This window comes from Anarhichas minor, unplaced genomic scaffold (assembly GCF_050575085.1).
Source record: "Anarhichas minor isolate MPS153535 unplaced genomic scaffold, ASM5057508v1 ptg000136l, whole genome shotgun sequence".
Taxonomy (NCBI): Eukaryota; Metazoa; Chordata; class Actinopteri; order Perciformes; family Anarhichadidae; genus Anarhichas; species Anarhichas minor.
The window spans coordinates 1,641,623-1,657,827 of NW_027466582.1; the positions used below are offsets into that span (position 1 = coordinate 1,641,623).

Here is a 16,205-nt window from a genome sequence, read left to right on the forward strand (position 1 = left end):
AGGTAAATGAAGAACTTCAGAGAGCACGTATATCAAAACTAGTACAGTAAAATGCATTGGTCTGTGTTACATTCACTTTGTTTCATCTTAGCTGTTGGGTCCATATATATTCTCATTTTGCATTATTTCAAAAGGAAAAATGTATTTTAAATATACAGGATCTCCTCAAACATTGGTGAAAATATAGACTTTTAAAGAAGAAATCTTTTCTTTGATTAATCCTCCGCACGGCGTGTCGACATGTTCTGATTGGCAGTTGGACGAGGAAACTTCATTACTGTACGTGATATTGAATAACGGCTAACAACCATGCACGTGTTCGGATCAGAATGGGCGTCGACGAGGAGTTTACGATGTACAATTGTCCTTTCTTTGAGAGCAACGAACAACATCAAGACGTTCATAGTAGCTGCGGAACATTACAGGCATGTCGACGGGCTGCTTGGCTTTTCTTATGGATGCAAAAATGATGCCAATTATTCTGTTTACTCAAAGTGTTAACTAATACCGACCGGCTGGTTTTCTTGGTCCCCAGAAATTCTAAAACTAAAAGGGCACAGTCTCGCTCCCCAGAGGATGAACTCTTTTCACACAACCTTTTCTGGCCAGTTGCCGACAACCTAACTAACGAGAGACTTCTGCTGAAGAGCTAATGCTGAGCTGCAGCGATGGCTTGAGAAGCTGGAGGCTGAATAGAATTGCTTGATGAATGTCTGGGAGCGAAGCTGCATTGCTGTGTTTTGGAGACATATGAAGAGTTGGAATAAGATGGAAAGAGGGCGGGATATGTATGAACCATGACGTGTGTTGAAAGGAGATTTATAGCGTAAGGGCTTGAGCAAAAGGGCACAGTAAAGGAGGTGAGGTGTCATTCAAGTGTCCTAGTTATAATGGGACTATAGAGTTCTGCAGAAGTTAGCATCGCTCTGGTTCCCTCGACTAAAAACCGATGGGATTCTTCCAGCGGATTTTGGATTATTGCGGAAAATAATCTCTGTGGCAAACAAATGTTTATGATATACTTACACGTTTAGTTCAACAAGATAATCTTCACAAATAAACACCACTTTTATGATTTTTGAAGCGTGAATGCAACCGGCAGAAGTCAAAGAGCTAACGTTAGGCTAACTACACCGCGGTCACGTGACTTCACGTCACCACCACTGAGCTGAAGGAGAGCTGAAATAGTGATGACGTTCAGTAGTTTCATTTAGACACAACAGACACGTAAAAGCTTAAAAGCTGCATTAGAGGTGCGTTCACTGACGTATTTAATATCATAGAACAAACCGTTAAAATCTCTTCAGCTTGTGTTAAACCACAGACCTTATTTCAAGCATCTTATTAAAAACCCATTGACTGTGAGACGTGGGGACCTGAAGTGCAAACATGCTGACTCATTTCCTGGTTTTAGGTTAGCTTTTCTGGGATTTTATTTTGAAAATCCAACCTCCAGGACCCCTAGACTTGCAAAACATGAATGGACGGATGGACGGGTGGATGGATGGATGGAGGGATGGATGGACGGAGGGATTGATGGATGGGTGAATGAATGGACGGAGGGATGGATGGATAGATGGGTGGATTGACCGATGGACGGACAGCTAGACAGGTCAAAGCTGGTGGAACAGACAGACATATAGTGGATGGATGGGTAACGCTGAAGCAGGAATGAGAGACGGATGAGATGGATGACTGCTTGAGGCTGAAACTAATCGTCCGACTGAAGGACTAAATCATTTCTGCCCTCAGAACTGAACGTCAGCCCGGAGTGGAAGACGCTGAGTGCTTTTTCAGTCTGACACTTATCAATACAGATCCCACTATCAGGCAAAACCCTTCTCACCAAGACGCACTAAAGACAGAATAGCAAACAAACCCCAAAGTGAACGCAAGAATGCCTCAAAGCTACAACACTGTAAAAGGAACTAAAATAGCCCTGAATGAGTTTTGAGGCTGCTGTTCTCTTAAGAAACATCACAACCAATCCTTCATACTCTAATCTACGTGTCCACTTATCTTGAACATTCCATTGTTTTCGTGACCCTCTGAAATGGAGACTCCTCATCTTTGGCATGATGTGATCAAACAAAACGAAGTACAGTACAAGTAGAGAGATTGGTCAAGTCAACAGTTAGCTGAATTATTAGATAAAAGACATATAACACTTCTAGTCAGCATGGTACGATGAGGTACAGAGCAGTTTATGTTTAAAGGGAGTAGTGGAACAGTCTCAGGTCTCCAGACGAGAGCTCATGGTGAAATGAGAAATGAACTTTTATATTTTCCATTCTTAACGGACAAAACGCTGAACAATGTGCCTCCAAATAAAAACAGTTTGCAGGTCCATTAAATCTCTTTAAATCAACAATGACACTGTAGAGTGCTGCAGGGATGAGCTGTATTTGAAGGCCAATCAGGAAGTCGGCGTCACGCTTGTTTCCTTGTCAAAAAGACAACGAGATTTTGGATTATTGCAGAAAATAAGCCCCGTGGCAAACAAACGTTTATGATTTGTTTGCTGTGAAGATTTACGTTATAAACTAATAACTACGCCGCTGTCACTGAGGCGCAAGCCTACACAACGAGGCTTTGAAGGCGGTCTAGTCGGCCTGATGACGTGTCGTAGTCTCATTTAGCCACTTGTTAGCGACCGCCTTTTTTACGTCACGTAAAAGCTTCAAAAATTAAAAAACGCTGACTCATTTCTGGGTTTTGTGACTCATTCCTGTAGCACTCTATTGCTTTGTCACAATTCACGTACTTCTGTATTTTAGAATGTCAAGACATTAAGAGTTTGCAAATAAAAAACGTTAATTCGTGACCGGCTAGTGTTGCAGATTCCTGTCGGACTTTTAGTGGGAAAAGCAGATTAATGGAACAAAGATGGCAGTGAGCTGTAGAGTGAGTGTCCGGAGGTAGACGGGCCTTTTGGTAAAGTTGGACATTAAAAGTCATCCATGTGTCTCTGGTAGAACATGACATCAGGTGCTCCATGCTAACAGATTAAGAAAAGTACCATTATGAGGGAAGTTACTGTAGAAAATAAGTAGCTGCCCTAAATCTTTAAAGTACGTATGTGGTCCTATATCTGGCAGTTTCCCTTAATTTATATAAAATCAGGCAGTGTTTTCAACCAGCAGTTACTGTTATCAACTGGGAGAGACTGAAATAGTTGCATAAATATAATCTTTGCTGCATTACTTGAATTGTCTGTTCTTATATTTTATTTTTAAAGTGTGATAATCTAGATCACTGGTTAGTTCGTGGTCTCCAAGGCATCACGTGAGGCCTTCTTGATTTTAAGGAGTCCAAGACTACTTTTTAAAAGTGATATACAGTCGCCTACATCCCAGCATTTCATTCATTTCTGTGAAGAAAACTGCATGAAATAGTTTGTTTAGATTATTAATTAAGATATGAATTTGAAAATTTGAAAAAATACGCAGTTAAAACAACCAAAGAGCTGATAGAACAATGTCAAAAAAAGAGGTATGGTTGATAAAAAATTACAGATATTTGTATTAAAAGTCCCAAAAAAATAACAGGAAAACTCATCTCTGATGCAATATTCACAGGAAATAACCTGCCCAACACTCCAAACTACAATCCAAATCACTCGTTTTACACAAACTTCCTATTGCGTTCACTTGCGAGAGTTAATTGTACAGTTTATCAGTTCTACTGTTATTGTTATGCCATGAATATAACATGAAATATCCTTAAAATGTCACTTAGTCAGGGGTCTTCAGTCAGTTGTGAAACACTGATCTGGATGTCAAACGTGGAATAAAAAACAAGAGTCCTTCACAAGGGTGCTCAGGATGGATCCCTGCTGCTTCTATCGGTCGTGTTCATATTCATGCAAACTTTATGGCGGCGTATCACCCAGAACTGGACAAACACGGAGAAGACACTCAAGTAAAACTCCACTTCCTTATTGAGTTTGTATAAAGGTCTGTAACTTATTTGCAACTACTGTAAACCAGCTGTGAGATAGCAAACTAGTCCTGCAAACAAATTATGCTATGATAGAATTTGTTCCCCTCCATCTAAATAGTGCTGTAGTGCAATTTTTGATTAGGTTCAGAATTCAAGGTTTTTATGTCTCTGTTGCATATTTTCTGTCTTCAGGACTCAACTTTTTTAATTACTGAAAGATTTTCTTTACAAGCACCTTATCAACCCAGTATGCAGTTTCAATTATTCTATTCTCAGTATTTGGTAAAAGCTCCATGCAAACTTAGAGATTAGAGTATCCACCCTATTTTCTTTCTCTGAAGAGGGACTTTATTGGAGGACTGCTAGGCTTAGTTCCATTTTAGCATGGAGCTCCAGCGTCAGCACTCTGCTACCAACACATGGATGATTTCGCTGTCACGTGACTAAATGGCAAACACAAAAAAAACCTACCAACAATAGTTTCTACTCCTTAAACAGGAAGCTGCATTGTGAATACAGCTGTCACTGCACCAGCTCACCCAGAGACAATGGAGGAATAATGCCTGAGCCGTTTTGTGTTCCTGTTGGGTATCCGGTCCGGTCCGCTATCGGTATCAGTCACTGGGGTCCTGGCAGTGGGAGCAGTGGCTCATGTCTTCGGAGTAGAGCTCCACCTGGATGGTGATGCTGTGGAAACCAAACTTGGTGTGGAGCAGATCGGTGGCCTCCTGCAGCACCGACTGAGCGTCGGCACCCTCCTCTGAAAATGAAGTAGAAAACAAAACCGTGAGTCTGTTTTTACGACATATTGTTGTGCTACGTTTCTCTCATTTCTACGTTCTTCATGAGAGGAACTTAGTGATTGTAGTTGAAATGTAGAAATATGAAATCAGACTGGAGAACGTGTAGGATGAACACTGATATAGATGATATATACAGTAATGGCACATTTTGTGTGGCATTGCAATTGTAAATTATATTTTTGCATTCATGTTACCTTATAGCACCAAATATTGTTCAAAACTTCACAAACTTCACAATCCTTTATCTTTAGACCTCAAATGCACAAGTTACATCTGTTGCTCTTATCTGCTATATTCTAGTTTCTCACTTCTCACTAGTCGGTGTAGCCATGGATGATTAAAACTACCACTAAACAACACAAAGACTTACAACAGAGACACAAAATGTGCACAAAGAGACAAAGCAACTACAAAGAGACAATAAATGAACACAAAGAAACTTTAAAAAGAGACAAAACAACCTCAAAGAGACACAAAACAACAACTAAAAGAGGCTTAACAACTATGTTGGAGAGGAGGGGGGGCCTTTCGCCTCATAATCCTCCCATGTGTGTAGGTCGTAGATCTTTACGGTACGTTACCTATGGCCACGTGAACAGACACCAGGGCCTGGCCCAGAGTCAGAGCCCAGAGGTGCAGAGAGTGCATCGACTTCACCGCCTTCACGGACAGCAGCACCTCCTTCACCGAGTTAAACTCGATTCCTCTCGGGGAGCCTGAAGAACAGCGGGACACAAATTAATACGCAATAAAATCCCATGAAATGAAGATAATAAAAACCTGGTTATCATGTTTTAACATTTTCAGTAGGTGACCTGTAATAGTGACGTGCAAAGGGAATTTTGAAAAATGTCCCAAAAAGCGTCCCCAGGATGTGACCATCTGTGTTCTTTGTTCCGCATGACAAAGGAGAAGAGGTCCGTGCACTTATTTAGCTGAATCCTGGTGCTAGTTTCAACCCACTATGGAGCGAGTGTGTCTGCAGACATCACATCATTGCATTCAAAGTTTGTTTTAAATTGACTCATGAATGCACAGAACATTACAGCGGCGTCATGTGATGTTGACCTTGTCAGATCAGGTCGAAACTTGACAGCTTGTTCGCGGCTGCAGGCGAGAAAATAACGAACCTTCTGTGCCGGTCATAAATAAGCCTTCAGCTCAAGAGCCATCGTAAAGGAACACTTCAACATTTTGTGTGTTGTTGCTTTCGTGCCAAAATTTAACTGAGGAGATCGATGCCGCGGCCATGTGAAATATGAAGCTAGCAGCTGGTTAGCTTAGCTTAGCATGAAGACTGGAAACAGGGGGAACAGCTAGCATCACCTGAAAATGAAAGAGCTCACCAATTAACAATTAATATCTTGTTTAATCCTAACTTATAACATTTTAAGCATTCTCTTCTCCCAACCTAAACATGTTTAAAGTAATAGAGGAAGAAAAGGTTCCAGGTGAAGTACCTTCCATGAGTATCCTGAAGACGTCTCTGAGGATGGTGACGGTGGTGCAGAGGACAAAGACGGAGAACAGGAACGTACAGATGGGATCTGCAACTTTGTACTCGGGCTGAAAGAGAGAAAAGAGCTTTTTAAAGAGTAAATAAATGGGCATCAGATGGTGTTTTCCCACAGTCAGCAGCCATCAAAGTGCCCAGGGCAAACAGAAAAGGGAACAGCTTGCGTGAATTTAAACATATTAAACCCTTTCACTACAAACACTTTGGATAACCTCGATGCTTTTTAAAATAACCCATTATAGTGCTGTTTTTTGGTATAAAAGGTGCATTTTACAGAGAATATTCAGGTAAAATACAAAATGAATTCAATGTTTTTCCATTAATTTCATAGAAAAGCTCCTGCAACAGTATCTAGACCATAAACTAGTCAATATTCTGGACTATTCAAGTTAAAGGGCTTCATAAAGGTTTTTTTTTTTTAAGCGCCAATATCAGCAAACTGACATTTCGGTCTCACCCTAACATGAACGTGATCTATATCTGACCCGAAAGTAGATGATGATCGCTGCCACCATGACGCCGACGCTCTGCAGCAGGTCTCCGACCACGTGGATGAAGGCGGCGCGGACGCTGGTGTTGCTGTGGCCACCGAGGAGCGCGTGGGAGTGGCCGTGAGCGACGGGACTCTGGCCGCCCTCGTCGATCTGCTGGTAGCCGCTGCCGTGGGCGTGGAAGGTGGTGGAATGATGGAGGATGTAGGCCATGCTGCAGAAGAGAAAGAGGATAATTTGTGAAGATTAAGGTTTGAGCTTCAAACACAAATTTCCCCGCGAAGAAAGGAAAATAAAACCAGAGACATGAAGTGGTTTAACCACAGTCTGTATATAAGAAGTCGATGTCGTCATCGTGACGTCACCCGTCCCTTTGTGGGCTACTGTTTTGAAGTACAGATACAGCATTTTTGCCATCGCGATCTTGTTTTTTTGCAACCAGAAGTGACACAAGAGGGTGGAGCTAAATACATGTTTTTGGATCTCACTCCCCTGTAACTTCATTCGGCGATAGATAGTGACTTAACACACATTTATTTCAATTAAAAGCTTCAAGATTATTACTTTAAGTAAAAGTAGCACTACTCTAAGAACCCTTGTTCTCCTTTGAGAAAGCAAAAAACAACATTTATTCATCTCCGCCTTCACTATAGCGACATAATGTACAATGTCAACGGCCATCATTGCTGAGAACCACTCACATTATATTGACGATGACGGCACAGCCGGAGGTGACCAACATTACACGGCCATCAATCTCGTAGTCGTTGCGTACGATCCTCTCGATGGCTAAATAGACCAGAGCCCCCGTAACGATCCAGATAGAAATGGCGGAGATGAATGCCCCGAGGATCTCTGAGGAGAGGAGAGGAGAGCCGGGAATCTTAATTACTTTTATATTGTAATGCAGTTCATCACACTCTCTACACACACATCTATCTGAGCACCGCAGGAGGACATGAAGTGAAATAACAAGAGGACATCCCTCAGAGGCAGAGCTTCGACAGAAAGACGAGTGTCAGACACACAACACACTCAAGATAACTCTGATTTGCTCATAACTCACACACATAAACGTCTGATCTCTCGTTCTGACCTGATCGGTACCAACCGAAGTTCATGGTTTTGGTGGGCGGTCTGGAGGAGATCCACAGGGAGAACAGGCTCACCATCATGCTGCCAAAATCTGTCAGGAGGTGGGCCGCATCGGTCATGATAGCCAGACTGTGGGCCAGGTAGCCTCCTGCAGGAAACCAGGAAAAACCAGTATTACTGTTAGCTTTGAACAGGCGGCGACCACAAGGGTCTGAAAAGTGAAGCCAATGCTTCACGTGTTAAAGCTGCATTCTCTGTAGTGTCCACCAGGGGGCGACTCCTCTGGTTGTATAGAAGTCTATGAGAAAATGACTCTACTTCTCTCTTGATTTATTACCTCAGTAAACATTGTAAACATGAGTTTATGGTCTCAATCTCTAGTTTCAAGTCTTCTTCAATACAGCATGATGTTCATTTAGTAAATTATGGTCCATTTATGCTTTAGGGCGGGGCTACCTTGTGATTGACAGGTCTGTACCTCAGCGTTGTCTGTTCTGTGAGTTGTCCATGTTTTCGTCTCAGAACTTTAACCCTTTCGCTGTGTTTTTTTTTACAGTTTATAAAAATTAATTGTAACATTTTGGTTGCCTAAAAATGTCTTATTCAGCTTTCGTTTGAACTTAAGTCCACCCTCTTGTGTCACTTCTGGTTGCAAAAAGACAAGATAGCGACGACCAAAAACCACGATGTGAAAATCCAATCCTGATGCACGCTTCACATCTGCAAACTAAAACAACTGTTGTACTTTTAGCTGAATCTTTGCGTGGCAGGTGATAACTTTACTGCAAAAAATATATATAAAAGCTGTATCAAGTTGCTTCTACAGGTTGGGATGAAGCGCACCACAATCTCCAGACACATTCAATGTTAAAGCCTGCTGATGAGGAGTGTTTCACCAACTGTTAAACAACCGTTATGTCTATCTGAGCCATTTAAAGGTTTATAAAACGTGTAATTGAATGCAGCTACAAACCGCGATATGTATTCAGATCCTCTTTAATGCCCCAGGTAAAAAAATATATGATATTCTTTTATATCATCATAAACATCTGGGCAATCAACCAAAGACTGAGTTACCATTTTATAGCTTATTCTAAGCAATAAAAAAGTTTTTGTTCTTTGTAGTTTCTTAGAGAGAAATGTGCAGCTACTCAAGACTTCAGCCCTGCAGTGTTTCTATTATGGTGGATATAAATTCTGCGTAAAAGAGGTTTCTTTCCCGCCAAAAGTCCATAATAGCAGTGTGATGTGTTGTGATGTGTTGTAGGGTATCTTATACTGTAGTTGTTTGTCATACGGTATAAAAATGTAATATTATTTCCAGGAAATAGAAACGTATTTCTTCTTCAAACCTCTTCGGGTAACAAGTATCACTATTACACAACGTTTAACCACGACGAGGTCCAAATCCACAAAACCAGCCTGAAAATATAGAAAATCTGAAACAATTGCACGAGAGCCTATTGGGCAGTCGGTGTCCGAGGGGCGGGACTTAGCCAAGGGTCACTTCCTTCTTGTGTCCTTAAAAACATCTGTTATCCTCACGGTTCAAAAGTTGTTTTGCTCAAATAAATGACTCCCTGTGGGCTCCGTTCTGACTTATAGATGAGTGCTTGAATTGATTGCGTGTGCTCGCTCAATACTTTTGTCATTAATGAGCTTCCGTACAATTTAAACGTGCTTCTCTGGTGTCTGATGTAAGCTTTGCAAAAGGTGCAAATCCAGACACACTCAACATCACTTATGTGGCAAACATCTGGCAAACAAGCATTTATCGACTCTCTTTTGATCGTCAAATTTACGTCAAATGTTTGTCATTTCAATGTGTAAGTTGCACAAATCGTACTGTAGTTGTAGTATAGTAGTATCAAGCTGTTTTATTTCAAAATATACAAAACTATACATCAGAAAACTGCTGTATTCTGTCTTTTCAGTCTGATTTTCTGGCTCTCTTTCGTCCCTGAGGTTTGAGCTTCTAAACGTTTACCTATGACCTCGCCAATCATGAAGACGAGGCAGACGGCCGACGCGATGTAGAGCTTCTTCTTGGCCAGCAGCCTGTCGCCGCTCTCCTCACGCGCCGGGGCTTTGGCCCCGTGGCAGTGGGCGGCGACGGGCCGCTTCAGCTCGATGGCACCGGCCACGCCTCCGTTCTTGAAGGGGAAGTCGGGATATTGCTCTTTGGAATCTGGAAAGGAGCTGCAGGGACAAAGAGAAGGTATGTGAGAGGGTCCTGTAGTGGCACTATGACAAGAAAAGAAAAGCACACAGACCACATGAAGGGGCACAGACGTATGACTCCAAACTGTTTGGGATTCCCTCCAGGGACTTCAAGGTTGCTGCTCAGAGGAAAAGATCCTCTCATTTTGGATTTAACTGTATTTACACTAGTCTGGAAGTCGTCTATAAAACGTGTTGAGACACATGCTCCAAATTAAAGTCCTCGTGAAACGGAAATTAAAACGCTCCACACACTCCTCCCTTAAGGTTGCTTGATGGATGTAATGCTATAAATTGGTCGGTAGTAGCTTATGAAAGCAGATTTCATATTTTGTTTTACAGGAAGAAAAGATAATTGGATTTTGATTAAAAAAACACAAGAGGTAGCGACGCTACAAACATGTGACGATCTTATAGAATATGATGCATTAATGTAGATTAAACTGGCCAACACGATATAAAGGAGTTAACATGCAACATACAGTAATATTAATCCAGAAGGTTTTTACTTTTTATACTTTTTCACAGTGTGGTAGTACTTTTACTTGAGTGGTCTAAAAACTTCTTCCACCGTTTTCTAGTTAGAGGTGACTTTGTTTTGCTGTTCTGCTGTGGTGAAACTACACTGGTAGAATAAGAGTTGGGCCAACATGGCTGTTAATACAAGGTGATATAATGCTCCAACATGTTGGCATTTAGGGTGGTTGTTCACCTTGTAACCGCCTCACTTACTCCAGTATAAGACACTGAGTGGAATTGATTTTGGGAGTAAACGTTGCTGCGCAGCACAGTATTATTTGGAAGACCAACACTTAGTGGAAACAGATATTCTCCTGACAAAGTGGATTACAATCAATGTTCGCTGCAGTGGCAGAATGGCGAGACGGGGTCATCTAGTAAAGAAGGAACGGGTGAAATCGATTAATGCTGACAGTGAGCGGGGCTGTGTGGATGAAAACAGACTCGCTGAACTTTAACAACTCAGACCTGAGTTAAGTACATTTACTGGTACCTGAGTTAAAGGTTCTCTACTCGATACTCAGAGAATTAATGTAAACTAAACTAAATATTTAACTAAACCTAACTAAGTAGTTTCCTGTAATGTCAGAGGTTTATTTTGAAAAGGCCGTATACATGTAACAAGAGGAAATGGATGCGTTTTGCTGGATTTGATCTATTTCTATTGTATGAGGATACGTTGAGTACTAATACTGCTACTATTATTACTACTTATTGATTATTCTCAATCTAACAGCCTCACATCAGACTATTGATGTTTTTAACATCTGGTCACAGTGATTGTGTTCAACCTGAGAATTACCCGTCAGCTCTGACCACAGACAACTACATTCATTTGGATTGTAATCACGGGAACAGAACAAAACACTGACTTCTGCATTTTACACACACACACACACACACACACACACACACATCCAGGTTGCTGCTCTTGCCATGTGCAGTGAGGGGGGGGGTCTGAGATGATGTGGCTAATGAGGTGGAAAAAAACTAATCTGGGCTCACTTGAGATAACCGCACACGGACACACACTTTATGTCACACACTTCACATGGGAGATTGCCAGTGTTTCTATGATTAGCCTTTATTTTATCTCACACACACAAACACACACACACACACACACACACACACACACACAGACACACACATATACGTAGGTCCAAACTGAAAAGAATCAGCCAAGTGGAAAACAGATTCTGTTCAATTATACCACTGAGACATGAGAGCACACACAGACACACACTCACACACTCACACGGAACCTTTATACACACAACACACACTCGAGTGTTCTGAAGCCTTAAAGCTATATATATAGCTATACTTAATGTGGCCATAAGGCTTTACTATTGTACAACAAATGTATTTACCGCATTATATTCATTTTTAAGATAAATATCTACTTTAGTACTGCACAGTATAATTAAATCACCGTTAATTATAAAAGATCTTTTCATGAAAGACCATTTTTTTGTTAGCTTGTTAGCATTTAGCTAAGTTAGTTCCCTTTTGTCCTGACTTGATTTCGGGAAACGCAGACAAACTTTATCGTTTTTCACATTCGACGTCATGAATTTTCACATATTTGTTTTGTTAATTTGTTGGTTTTGTGTGCACAGAACAATGTCCTTGAGTCCTACATTATTTAACTCAGGTAGGAAGAACAGCTCTGACATCATTTTGTTGTGTGTGGTCGTGGTTCCTCCTGCATAAGTGTGTTTTCTGAATTTTAAATCAAGTCTAAAATGTTCAAACAAGCGAACGCCCTTATTTAACCGTACACTTTAGAAGTAAGCACTTCTGCCTCACCTTTGGTGCATCATGCATCGTCTCATGTTTGAATACAACCAACACAACAGCTGCATACGTCTCTTTGATGAGCAATACAAAGGTAATAAAGAGCTTTTAACGGTTATTGTTATTGCACATTTAATCTCAAATGTCTTAACAAAGAAATTGGTGTGACGTTTCCTGCACCCTGTTCCATTAAGATTGTATTAACTGCTGCATTAAGTTCTTGGTCGGCAAAATGACGACACTGTGCACATGTTGGGTGTCTGAAATATTGGAGTTCATCTGTTGGTCAATAACGCCGCAGGGCAGGTGTGCAGAGAGCTGAGGGAACATTCAGCGATCTGTGAAATGAAGTGACATGAAGAGACCCTCCGAAGAGATGTCCACTGAAACAATCCAGCCTTTTATTACAGCTGCAGTCTGCTGTATCTGAGCTCTATTTTACTGCAATACTTTATGCATCTGACAAAACAGTGCCTGCAGGGAGAAAGGAGGACTGCTGAGAAGGACAACGTGTGGTCCAGCGGCTTTAACAGAAGAGTCCTTTAATTATAACTGTTGTGATTGTAGCCCTGACTTGTCAAAAACATAACCGTCTACGTGATTGTCAGTTGATACAATATCATAACTACGTTGGTCTTTAAAGATTCTCCACACATGTTTCAGAGCAGCAGCAAACAATAATTTGCTCTGTACAGATTTAGTGGAGTTAGATGAGAAGATGGATTCCATATTCGTATTTGAACTGTACTTTAATTGAAGCTATACAGCCAGCATCTGGTTAGCTTAGCTTAGCTTCAAGACTGGGAACAGGTGGAACACAGCTAGCCTTGCTCTGTCTTACGGTAACAACATCTGCCTACCAGCACGTTTAAAGCTCATGTATTAACAAGTGATATCGTTATGTATCTATATTTGTTTAATATGTTAGCAGCTTGATCCACTGTGGTCCAGACTGAAATAGCTCAACAGCTTTTGTACAGACATTAATGGTTTCCAGAGGATGAATCATAATGATGTCAGTGATCCTCTGATTTTTTTATCTAGCGCCATCATCAGGTCAAAAGTTCAGGTTGTCTACTACTTTTGTTTATAACAATTCCTGCAAAACTAACGACATTCCCATCATCTTTGTGTTTAGCAAATGTTACAATGCTAACGCATTAAACTGAGATGCTAAACATGCTATGTGCATACGTAGCATCCATAGCATTGTCATTGTTAGCATGTTAGCATGCATTTAGCACAAAGCACTGCTGTGACTTGTTGTAGACGCTCAGTCTTGTTTGAATACAAAATATTCACATTACTTTTAAAATATTTAAAATGCAAATTCAACATTTTATATCTGTTTTGATACATATTGTCTCTGGAAAATATTTGAATCATGATTTTGTATTCTGAGAAGATGTTTTGATGAATATGATCTTTAAGTTACACTTATCTTAACTATATTAGGTTAAAACCTAAATTATATGAATTAAATAACTTATGAGCTACCAGAAGACCAGGCTGGTGACCAAAGTGCATTAAAAGGCCGGACTGGCTCCACTGGTTTATTATCAGGGACAGAAGCAGCGTCTCCTGCCAGACTCCCATTAACGCTCAGCTAGTTATGCTGCCTTCATGTGCTGCCAGAAATATCAGAATTAACAGTGAGTAAATGATCCGACTAATAGGCTTTTGGTAAATACAGCAGGGCGGTCTCATCAGCATTCAATACCAACGAAGAAATAATGCGCTGTAATTCATAGATATCCCACGAGCAGGTTTAGTGGACTAATAAGAACATTTATGGATTTACAAACTTCTGCTGATGCTTGACAATAATAAACTCCTTTCCATTTATTAATAACATTATTCATTATGTGGCTGCCACTGTCGTCATAATCAATTAATCTACCAATTATTTTCTTTTTTTTCTGTAAACATGTTTAAAAACAGAGAGAAATGCAATTAAAGTTGTTATTTGACTCTTCTGCCACAACCTGATTTGTTCTTATTAATGACTCATCACTGATCTATGAAGCGTTAATAATCAATGGATAAACCATTAATAAAGGCATTAGATACGTGTTATTAAGCCTTCATAAAGAAGTCCTCGTCAGAAAGTGGTTCAGATTGATTAATTAAATTCTTAAAAACTAGTATGTGTCTTAAATATTTTGGGCCTAAATGTGAGCAAGGATGTGATGTCACTTCTTTTAAAGCCACTTTGCTGCCAGCTGGAAAAAATGCTATAGATGGCACACACACACACACACACCTACACACACACACACACACACACACACACACACGGTGCAAATGGTGCATGAAATCCCAAATGTGATGCCATATGCACATGCACGCGTTAAAAATATCACTTTGCACATCGCCTTTTTCGAAACACAAATAAAAAATTCTAGAAATGTTTTCCTGATGATGGGGACTTTTTAGGGGCCTAAACTGTCTGCGACAACAACCAATAATGTAAATGATGTGTTTATTCTCCCCTCGCTTCAGTGCACATCTTGTATTTGTCTCTAAAAAGTGAGAAACAGAGTTTATTCTCATCTCGTTTTTAAATAGATGGAAGAACACCACGAGCCCTAAACTGATGATATGTAATAACAAAATAATTTCCCTCCGTTGGATTTCATTGTTCTCATGTAGGCCGATATTTCCAATGTTATCAATCAGTGTTGATGTAGAAAACCACGCAGGTGTGTTTCTGCTGCAGCTGGTTTCACGTTGAACAAACGAAGAAATTGCAGATTCCAAAAAATGTATTTGCGATATATGGTGAGGAAAAACCTAGAGGATCATAAATTAATTTATTTTCTATTTAATTTGTTATTTAAAAAAGTGTGTTTTATGATTATAGCTCCCACATGCGCACTTATAGTTGTATATTATTTAAAACCTTTATATATATATAAAGGTTTTATATATATAAAGGTAGATGAGTCTATCGCTTTAGCAGAACCAGGTTCATTTCCTCGAAAGAACATGACTGTTATAATCATTTTTATTGATTAAAATGTTGTTTTATGGCATTATAGGCCAATACGTTTATTTTTCTAAAAGGTCAATATCTGTCTGAACGCCAAAATATTTTCCCTCACTGATAATAAACCGCCCATGTGTTAATTCGTGGCGCCTTCACGTGCAGGTGTATAAACATACATGTGTTTACTGTCTTGCAGACTGCGCGTGCAGTGCGCGTGCAGTGCGCATGCCTCTCGCCTCCTCTAATGACAGATGATGAGTTCTTAGCACTGCTGAGTGAGCTGGCCGCGGGGCCATTTGTCACATGGCTGTCCAGAAACAAGCCGAGCATGGAAATGAATTTGTTCATTCACATAAAACAAAGAGCGGCAGCCTGCTTAACATGCACCACGGTAACGACTGCTCCCACCATGCCTTACACAGTGTATATATAAATATAATAAATATTATATACATATATTCACTTTTGATTTTCCGCACAAACATCACAGATAAACAGACCTCATTAAACTTGGCATTATTGAATAGTTGTTATTTTGTCTCTTTTTTTTTAAACATTATTTTTAATAGCATGCCACATCTAACATTGGGCTCGTGCATGTAACTTATTGCAGCATTATTCTCCATGCAGCTGAACAAAACATACAATAAAAAACCCACCTTTGTAGTTTGAGAGAATACATTTTCGCACCCTTCTCGTGTATCAGTTGAGATTTCTCCGAATTTGCAGCGTTATTATCCATTTAATCAGCCTGCAGTCAGCCGGTGTCCCGTGTGAGATTTAAAGAATAAAGAAAGAAAATAAAGAATAGAAGTCAAGGTGGTTGTTGT

The 16,205-nt window shown here is 40.3% G+C and overlaps 1 protein-coding gene across 1 annotated transcript; it reads right to left on the minus strand.

The window, feature by feature from the left end:
* Nucleotides 1-4,556: 4,556 nt before the first annotated feature.
* Nucleotides 4,557-16,117, minus strand: slc30a2 (solute carrier family 30 member 2). Its single transcript, XM_076084504.1, has 8 exons — nucleotides 16,035-16,117; nucleotides 9,835-10,046; nucleotides 7,849-7,995; nucleotides 7,454-7,607; nucleotides 6,747-6,966; nucleotides 6,206-6,311; nucleotides 5,327-5,461; nucleotides 4,557-4,702 (listed from the first exon to the last, which is right to left on the minus strand). Exons 1-8 carry the CDS (start codon nucleotides 16,115-16,117, stop codon nucleotides 4,557-4,559), a joined length of 1,203 nt encoding a protein of 400 aa, XP_075940619.1.
* Between the last annotated feature and the right edge of the window lie 88 nt (nucleotides 16,118-16,205).